We start from the raw sequence: 10,837 nt of genomic DNA, 5'->3' as shown, positions 1-10,837 counted from the left end.
CTTCTTAAGGTTTCTGCAATGGGAGGCAAGTAATTTATAAAAAGGAATGTATTTTACATTTTGTGTGATAGAATTTTGTGGGGTTTTTTTTTAAATATTTCAAACAAACTGGAGTCTACCAGTGTTTTGGATATATAGGAGTCATTAAACAGGCACTATATATTACTATACAGATATTCTGCCTTAATTCAGATTTAATTATTCTTGAGAATACTTGGTTTTAGAACAACTGTTTGAACAACACCTACTTGAGGTCTTGGGAAGGTTCTGCTCTGATATGGGGTGTCTCCACAGAGTGCCCAAACACTGCCCCTTCTGTGCCTAAAATACATAAATAAAACACAGTACAATTACTTTGGAAAATAAAAATACATTGAAATATATGTCCACAAATTGACAATTTTAGGACAAAATATCTGATTGAATCCTTTATTAATAATTATTAACGTGTCTTCATTTTTATGATTTCATTTCTATTTGAAAATCTAGACTGACATAATGTGAAACTTCTGCTTATCAGCAGATGAATTTCACATACAAATTTGAAAACACTTATAAATCTAAATTTTTCTGCAATGATTTGCCTGACTGCTTATCTCAACACTTTGGAGAATAGCTGTTTTACAGAGAAGGAAAATATTATCATAGGTTTTCTTGACAAAAACACATTAGAGAAATATCTATCAACACTTTGGAGAATAGCTGTTTTACGGAGAAGGAAAATATTATCATAGGCTTTCTTGACAAAAACACGTTAGAGAAATATCTGCTATATTTTGCAAGGTGGTTATTTTGATTGCTTAAATTGAGATGCCAAGTTTCAAAAGTTTTGAAATAACACTCTACCACCTGAAGTTGCTGGCTGAAACTTAGCATCTAACGGCTTCAGAGTTTCCTTCCATCAGACCTTTCTCATTGAAAAGTTTTATTCCCGAAAGAGATTTCTCTGGAATGTCCTTTGCTTTTGGTGTTGGTAGCGGACACTGAATTATCTCCTGTTGAGCTCTCAAAATCACAGCAAAGAAAATCAGTAACAATTTTCTAAAACTGAATTGATTCTCTATTGTATATTAATTTCTATAACTAGGTCCAACTTGAATATGATAATTTCACACTTTGAATTAGATGACTATGATTTTTCATTGAAAAACTCCTTTGCAATGAAAATAGTGTTCTGATAAACATTCACTGAAGTTATTTGAACAAAAGTCCACTATTTACATTAGAGAGGTTTTCTAGTATTCTGAGCCTTGAATCCTGAGTAAACCTAAAAATATACCTACAATATCTCACAGTAGCTGTTCAAGAGTGCTCACCAGAACAGAGGCACCACTTTAATTGCTAGAATATTTAAAATACAATATTTTCAATTATTGTATTTTAAATATTTCGCAAGTGTTTTCAGAAACTTTGGCTGTGAATGGGAGATAGACATTTAGATATTTTGGCAGTTAACCTATAATATTTAGTTAACTGATCTTACCAGGTTTTGAAAGCAGAATGAGGTTAAAAGTGTTGAATTCATAACACCATTTTTCAGTATTAAAGAGAAAAAAGCCTGAGCAACATGCCCAAAAAAACCTAAGTAAACTTTAAACTGCTAATGATTTTCTAAACTCCTTCTTCATTTAAAGAAAAGCAAAACACAAAAAAAACCCCCAAACAAACAAACAAACAAAAACCAACAAAAAACCCAAACAAATAAAAAAACCCCGCAAACAAACAAACAAAAACCAACAAAAACCCCAAACAAATAAAAAAGCCCCAAAACACTCACCCAACCAACCAACCAAAAAAAGCCCTTCATAGTAAAATGGTCTACTAGCATGGAGTATCCAAGAGAAAAAGAGGGGATTTCTGAGAGCAATGAATTAAAGTCCTAGGTTTTTATCTCCAGAAATCTATAAGCTTTACAAATACCTTGGCAAAGAACACTGAAAACAATTTTATTACAACTGCTGCTTTGAAGACCCCACAAAACCCCAACCAAATCCACTTTCTATAACCAAACTTGTTGAGTATTGTGGAGAACCAGAGGGAAAAAACACAACATTAACCAAACTTGTTGAGTATTGTGGAGAGCCAGAGGGAAAAAAACCAACACCTCTTTTTTTCCTAAAAGTATGCATAGAGGTGCTGTGCATAATCTGCTTTTTAAACCTGACATTGCCTTGCAATTCTACTACCTCTAAGAGACAGGAATAACATGTCTCTATGGCCATGTCTTCTGCCACTCGAAATAAAGCTCATCCCAATCCACAGTGGCACACAAGAAGCTCTATGGGACCTGAATACCAAAAATCAGAGTGTGCTTCCAGATCCCATTTATCTTTTTCATCAGGAAAATTAAATACTTTCAAGGCCAAGTGCTTTTTATATTTTTTTCAAGTGTCAGCGAGATATGAAGATAAAAATAACTGAGCAGAATGCAGAGTTGCCAGTCTTTACTTATGAGAAGACCATGACTCTAATGTTTGAAAGAGCAGAATTAATGCAAAATTGTACAAAACGTCACTGCAGTATGAGTCAGACACTAAATAAATCAGAAGTGCCAAAGATAATATCAGACAAAGACTTATAACAATAGCTAAATGACAGCTGGTTCTATGCCAGCATTAGTATCTCCTCACTTTCAGCAGCATTTGGTTAAAAGACGAGAATACATTTCTTCCCTAACAAAATAGAAATTTGGAAAGAAAGACCAAGTTTGTCCAACTAGACTGAAAATCCAGGCAAGCAGAATTAAGGATAAACTGATATAATTAAATAAAATATAGTTATAACTGGAACCAAACCAAATGTGCTCCTTTGGCTATTTGAAGAAGCAATCCTACATATGTTTTCTCTTCTCATACATCCTCTGAAGCAAAAGTATAATAATTCTTGTGGTAAATTCTTTATCTTTAAAAAAAATGTTTTTGTCAAGTTCAAGAATATCTCCAATTCCTTCTGGTTTATAATGGAAGTAAAGCAGGCACTCAATAATTATCCTGGTTTTAGTAAGAAAAGTGAAAAAGATCAGCCATCCAGAATTTACTGACATGTTTCTAGCAGTTAAACAGTAGAATCAAAAAAAAAAATAAATCCATCCAGAATTTACTGACATGTTTCTAAGAGTTAAACAGTAGAATTTAAAAAAATATAAACAGGGATTGTACAGCAAATAAAAGACATGGATCAGCATTACTAAAAATGCACAAGAATTTCAATTTATTATATGCATATCTGTAGTAATGGGAAGATAGGTCATGTAGTTCAGTACTCTTAAGAAATGGTACAACTAACACCTTTTTATGAAAAATCAATATAAAAATATAAATTCAGATCAAAGTGAATAGCATGTCTTTTTATGAAAGAAATATACTTTAGATATTTAATAATTTACAATGTTAAGCAAATTATTTTTTAAAGAAGTAAAAGAAGGTCCTATTAACTGTATTCCCTGACATACAGAATCATAACCAAGACCTACTTTGAGATGAGTAAAAATTTAGCGACAGATGAATGAAGACAAAAAAAAAGAATAAAAAGAACCTTGAAGCCCTTTCAAGTACAGCTCAAAAGGAAGTAGTTAGGGGACTGTATTCAAAGGAACATGAGTTAGAATGGATAACTGTAAAAAGTGAACCTTTCAGAGGAAATAAAATACCAAGGTGCAGAGGGTGTAAAATCAAAACTGTAAGTGTAACTGAATAAAATCAGTCACACCTCCAGCTTCCAGTGGAAGAGAATGAGTTAAGTAAAGACTTCAAAAGAAAGAAGCATATGTGCAGGCTAACTATTGATCAAAGGATACCAGTTCTTATGGAGGTTGCTGGAGAAAACTCACGAAATAGCATGAGACAGGTAAATAAGTGTAAGGAATTAAAGAATACCTTGCCTATCTCAAACACTGTTAAGGCCATGAAAGGGGCTCTCCCTAAGATAAGATGCACTAGGCATCACAGCAGCAACTTGAGATAAGCACACAAGAGATGAGTTTGTGCTAATTCCAGGCCTGGTGGAGGCAAGATCTGGTTAGTACATTCTGATTAGCATATCTAAACAGAAAATTCCTTCTGTGGACACATATCACTGGTCAAACAAATATGATCAAACAGGCAGTATCTGCAACATATCACTGGTCAAACAAATATGATCAGGAGTTATCAAACAGGCAGTATCTGCAGCCACTGACCCCCTCACCCCGAGGAAGCAGCAAATGAAGGCACATCCATCCTTGCTTCACATGCAAATGAAGGAACACACTTCCACATATACCTGGAATTTGGACTGTATAAAAGTGATTGCCCAGATGAACATCTCAGGACCACCACCACCAGAAGAATGACTTGGGACCTCCACTATTGAGAAGTCCAGGGTGAAGATGAACCAACAGGATGCTGTTGGATCCATAAGTGGTGACTCTCTCTCCCCTTCTCTCTCTCACTCACTCTCTTTCCCCCCTGCTCTTTCCTATTTCTTTCTATCTCTCCACCTCACATTTATAATTATAATTAAATAAAACCCATATTATTATCTTATTACATTATTAACATATTATTGACTTCAGCATATGGTCTCATTTGCACCTTAATTTGGGCAGAGGCATCTCTCACTAATCACATTGTAACAATACGCCAAAAATTCAATTCTGTATTTATAGAGAAACCTCTTTATGCATAGCAGATTTATAAACACTAGACCTTTAAAGCATGTTCTTTGACACAGAGCAAATTGAAATTACCCTTTTGTACTGAAACTGAATATTCAGAATTCAGAGAGATCAGTGCAAATGACCCATTTCTGCTCAATTTACTGGTTCCTGAAATTCAGCCTTTAGGAAATGACAAGTTTCATAAAAAGCTATTGAAGTACAACGTTGGTATTTGGTTGTCAATTATATTTTCTTATGAATATGCAAGCTGAGGAAATGTTGTCATCTATGTAACCAGCCTGAAACTGAATATTCAGAATTCAGAGAGATCAGTGCAAATGACCCATTTCTGCTCAATTTACTGGTTCCTGAAATTCAGCCTTTAGGAAATGACAAGTTTCATAAAAAGCTATTGAAGTACAACGTTGGTATTTGGTTGTCAATTATATTTTCTTATGAATATGCAAGCTGAGGAAATGTTGTCATCTATGTAACCAGCAAATAATCCTCTTGTAGTTTATGAATATTTAGATTATATAACAAAATGGTACCTTTCAGTGACTTTATAACCAGCTTGGATGCAAAGACTGGCACATGAGATTTATATTTTTTCTGAGAAGAATGCTGACTGAAGAGTTGATAAGCCAAGAATTGAAAACTAACAAATTATATTGCTGCAGAAAAGGACCCATATATTAACATTGTCTCACTTCTTCACATCATTCTTGTAAGCAAATCACCTCACATGTACAGACAATAGAATTGTGCACCATTTTGATGTGTACAAACTGCATGGCATTGCAGCATCACAGGGACAACCAAATCTTACAACTTTGATCTTTTACTACTTTTTTCAGAAACATCAAGTAACCTTTACTAAGATTACGAAAGTACGAGATTATCATGACAATTTGTCCTCCGAGTTAGAGACTTTAAAGAAGAACTTGTAAAATATTTGTTATTTTTGAAGCTTGCAATTTTATTTCTTGTTAACCATTTATTAAGTTAAAGTGTTCACAGGTTTCACATTGAAAGAGTCATTAATCAAGATTGGTTTTCCATTGAAGAGATCTTGAAAACAGAGACTTTAGGTTCTAAAAAATTAATTGCAATTAGAAAATAAAATTCTTAATTCTTTTACTGTGTGTACATAGCTAAAATTTAAAAGGGTTTTTGTGAGCTTAGACAGATGTTGTTCAACACTAAGACCCTGAAGGAGCTTATCACTGCCAGACTGGAAAAAAAACTAGAAATATTCAACTAGCAAACTGATTTTCATAAAAAGACTGCATAAAATGTTTGTTCCCTCTTTCATAAAAGCCCAGTTTTCAAAGTTGATTTTGGGATGAGTCAGAAAGCAGCTTTTGGCCTGCATGTTTATTGTGCAGCTCCTCAACACTTCTAGTTTTATAAATGGCTTGAAATGTAATTTAGCTAGGTAATTTTACCAAAAAAGTATGATTCAACATGATTTTTGGTATGGAGGTGTACATAACTAAATGAAAGTGAGTTATTTTATGAAAACATGATTGGCATGATTGCTGGCATTTCAGTCTTGCAGAGTCCCTCAGCAGCAAAACTGTCCAATGCTAAATAGTGAAGCTTTCAGATATGACACTGATGTTGCCATATCATAGGTATATTATAGGTAGGAACTTTCAGAATGGCCTGACTAGATGCAGTTCTTCACTTGTAAACTAAAGCATGCTCATTGAAATATTCAGAGGCAAGCCATTATTAAAAAGTGAATTCTAAAATGAATTATTTAGATTCATTACTCAAGGTCCTTGAATACAACTAAAATTTGAGGCATATTTTCCATATAGCAGCCTTACTAAAGCAAGACTTCTACTAAGACTTTCATTTAGATAAGAAGAACAAGTTCCCCAATAAATTAAAACTCAGCATCTTCAGTGTGCTAAATTCTGATCAAAGCAAATTGCAACTCCAAGAAATACTTGCAGAACTGCAACACCAGTATTTATCTTCTAAATATCATCTTCACTTGTTCAGTACAAACATTTGAAACATTCTTCCTAATGATGGGCAGTTAAGACACCTCTTGTGTTGCAATGCAAATGAAACTGGATTATGCCTATGTGTTCAGTTTCTCATCTATACACCTGTTTGAAAGTTCATATCCAAAATCTATGTTTGCCCACCACTTGGTATACTTTGCTTATTTGAATAAAAATTGGACTGAGAATAGCAGTAGCATAATTCAATTAATAATTGGAAATGGCTATTCTAAATGCAGTTTCTGGGATGAAAAAAAGTCAATAAATGTAAACAAAACTGCTGAGAAGTCACATTAAGATTGAATTTTTCTTCAAAATGTGAATGAATTTGAAATATAAGGGGTTTACAGAAAACAGGTTTTAAAAAATAATAATTTTTGTAACATTTTAAAATTTTTTCCACTATTCTGTCTGACAGATGGAGATATCCACAGCAATATAAATAAAGAAATACAGCCATTTTCTGCTTGAATTGATACAGTCTCCTTGAAAAGTTGCAACAGCTAGATATAGGAATAGACTTAAAATTTACATTTAGATTTTGCAGTAAATAATTCCTTGTAAAAACCCCTCAAAATTCATCATCTTTTCCTAGATATGTGTATGATAGTTTGGATTTGAATTTTTCTTAAAATGGTGCAAATTATTCTAGGTTCACCATAGTGGAAGACAGAACAAAAACCTTCTCTACATTCAGAAGAAGGAATTTTAATGGGATTATTTTCATATTTAATAAATCAGAAAGATCGCATTTTCACTTTGTTGTAGTAGATAACCCTAGAATTTGGAACACTCAGGCTTATGCTCTAATGAATAGTTAATAAATTTCAAAGCAGAATTGTTTCCTTGATGAAAAATGAATGAATCAATGAATGAGAGGACTATCAAACAACAATCAATAGCTTCATACCCAGAGGACTCACCTGGAATGAAAAGAATGAGACATAAACTTGGATATCCCAAGTACAAAATGAGAGAAAATGTTTCCCACCCAGTTTCAAGAACAATCAGCAATAATTTCCCATTTTGAAGCTTTCTGAAAACTCTCTAATGTACTGCTGCCTACCCACAAAACGTAGACAGGAATGTCTATTCAAATTCAAAGAATCATAGATAGAATCATTAAGGTTGGAAAAGACTCCCAAGATCATTGACTCCAACCCTCGACCAATCATCACCTTGTCAACTTGACCATAGCACTAAATGCCACATCCAGTCATTTCTTGCACACTTCCAGGGATGGTGACTCCACCACCTCCCTGGGCAGCACATTCCAATGCTTGATCACCCTTTCAGTGAAAACTTCTTCCTGATATCCAATCCAAACCCTCTTCTTGTACTGTTACTAGTTGTCTGGGAGAAGAGGCTGATGCCCATCTTGCTATGGCCTCATTTCAGGGAGTTGTAGAGAGCATTAAGGTCTCCCCTGAGCCTCCTTTCCTCCAGGCTATACACCCCCAGCTCCCTCAGCTTCTCCTCATATAACTTACTCTCTAGACCCTTCACCAGTTTTATTGCCCTTCTCTGGACACCCTTCAGGACCTCAATGTCTTCTTGAAGTGAGGAGCTTAAAACTGGACACAGGACTTGAGCTTCGGCCTTACCAGTACAGGGGACAATCACTGCCCTGTCCTGTTGACCACACTGTTTTTGATAGAGGCCAGGATACATTTGCTTCAAAAAGTTCTAAAACAAAAGAACTAATGATTAGCTTTTGATAAAAGTAAAGGGCATTTGCCCTTCAGTTAAGATGTTCTATAAATAAATGTCTTGATTTTGAAAAGTCAAAAGCTCAGAGGAATTTATCAAGAGTTTCTCCATTAAGTCCAGGCATCTCATTAGTTCCCTAAATCAGGAGCACAGAGTAGTTATATTTTATCTATTGCCAAAATTGAGAAATTGACATCTCTAGAAGTTAGTTAACTTATTTTATCTATTGCCAAAATTGAGAAACTGGCATCTCTAGAAGCTAGTTAACCACTGATAATGGACTGAGACTAGAGCAATGATGCACCCAACCCAAGCACCTTGAAGCTTTTGCCCTCTACATGTGATCAGCAGTTGACAATTTGAATTTTATCTAAATTGGAAAAATCTTACTTGGAAATCTCACTTCAGCTATACCAAAGATCATCTATGTTACCTTTAGCTTTAAAACTGCATCACAGGGTACCTTATATAGGTTTTAGTGGACAGCTCTCTATGTCATATGCATTAATTTCTGTTTTCTACTTTTCTGTTACTGCAGCATACTGAAAAATGTTTATGATTATGAGAAAATTAATCTTGTATTCATACAATTTAGTAAATTCTTTTATTTATGCAAAGGAGGACACAAAGCAGCAGGACTGTTATCCAGATTTTAGAAATAGTTTTATTATAACATTTTTACTGTATTGGAATTAGCATTCCATTAATAAATTACAGGCAAATATTTAGATCAGTGCATTTGTGCACCCTGGAGAGTCCATCACATGCAAGTACATAGTATGTATTTAAAAAGTCTTCAAATGCTTCCAAATACTTTTAAATTAATGAAAAAATGAAAATCTGAGAAGAATCCTCACATGTATCTCTACAATGCTAGAACAGAGATATGTGGATATAATGTATTTTGGTGTCTATTAGACCAAAATTAAACAGGTGTTAGTATCTCCAATTATTGCAAGTATTTTTTCCCAGGTAGAAGAAATAAAACAAAGTTATAATATCAGGTCCTCAAAACATTGTTAAAAAGTTTCTATTTGATATTACCACTAGTGATTATGGCCTATTAAGACTGTATTTTTATTTCTGCTATCTATTAATGTTCTGATTTTCTCTCTAGAAGTAAATTACACAGATGATTACAGCACATTTAAACCTGACACTAGGTAAGTCTTTACGGCAGCTTGAAATGGAAATTCTGCAGCTGGGAGAGTGAATATGCAACAGTAATTTTGTCACCTAATATTCTCACCTTCAAGTCTGCATAGTCATGAAGCAAACCTTTTAATTTAGCAACAAAATGGAAGCAGGTGTATTTCAAACCACTTAACTGCAGTGACTGTAAACCACTGATGGTCATGTTAGCAAACATGTGCCTATGTGTAATCTATATTAATCCCAGGAAAGACAGCATATTTTCTGCAGGAAAGGACAGGATACTATACCATACTGTAATATGTGAAATTGGCTGAAATATACATCTTTTGTCAAAGACTCCGATGTTTCTTCAGGCAAGAACCATGGACTGCCACAAACTTTGCAGATACTGTGGGAAGAGGGTTTACAGCAGTAATTTACTTCTAGATCTACCACTCCATTTTCAAGATGGGACTGAGCTGGTCACAGCATAATTTATCAGTGCCACTCTCAATATTCCCTTCTGTGTCACCAAGGAGCAGTATCCAGGACTCAGTCCATGACCATAATTCAGATTACCTGGCAAACCTTGCAGCAGCCCAGCTCTTCTGCGAGTCTGGTGGCATAACCCTCATCTAGTCTTTGCTCTTTTACTCTTTGTGAGTCAGGAGAGACTCAAAAATCACACTCTTGTCACTGCTGCAGGACATCAACCAGAAATTCACCTTTCAGATACCTATCACAAATTCAGACTGGTAAGATTTAAGCACTTTCCGTTGCCTTGCTACATATGAAGGTATGTCTGGCTAAAATTAGCAGAGCAGGCTTCACTGCTGCATGAAACTTTGGTGTGGTCAGCAGCCAAATAAACCTGTTATTCATATCCTCTTAAAGCACATTATGTTTGGGCATTTTCAGAACAGAATATTGAATCCCAGACACCAGGATAATCATGCCTAGGGAACAGAATGTCATACAATTTGACAGCCATCATGAAATCAGTTCTTGTGCATAAAGTTGAAAATACAAAAAGAATAGATTTGTCTTTGTCTAACTTATCAACAAAAGACCTTAGCAGTTTCAGAGCAGATTAAGAGACAAAAAAAGAAAAACTTTCTTATTTTGCCTTTTCTGCGGATCAACTCTAAGAGGTATTTCTCTATATTATCCAGTTAATAAACTGTGAAGATGTGTACCAGTCTAGTCTTTTAGCTTTCAGTCACAAGAACCTGACTGGGAAAGACCTCTATTCTCCTATTCTTAAACTTTCCAAAGTAATATGTTTCTTTTACATTTAATCTTCCTTGTCCTCTAGTCTCCCTCTGGCCTCCAGACATTT

At 34.6% G+C, this 10,837-nt stretch overlaps 1 protein-coding gene across 1 annotated transcript in view; it reads right to left on the bottom strand.

Annotated features, from left to right (window-relative positions):
• Positions 1 to 248: 248 nt before the first annotated feature.
• The window catches only part of LOC103798174 (zeta-sarcoglycan-like), a gene marked incomplete at its 3' end in the record, with an annotated part of 103,526 nt that continues 92,937 nt past the window's right edge, over positions 249 to 10,837 (bottom strand). Inside the window, exon 5 of the mRNA XM_009070423.1 lies at positions 249 to 321. Coding sequence (XP_009068671.1) covers positions 249 to 321 — 73 coding nt within the window. The remainder of the gene's footprint in view (positions 322 to 10,837) is intronic.

This window comes from Acanthisitta chloris, unplaced genomic scaffold (assembly GCF_000695815.1).
Source record: "Acanthisitta chloris isolate BGI_N310 unplaced genomic scaffold, ASM69581v1 scaffold3752, whole genome shotgun sequence".
NCBI classification, from domain to species: domain Eukaryota; kingdom Metazoa; phylum Chordata; class Aves; order Passeriformes; family Acanthisittidae; genus Acanthisitta; species Acanthisitta chloris.
The sequence above is the reverse complement of the archived record's forward strand: the minus strand, read 5'-3'. Positions and strand labels throughout refer to the sequence as shown.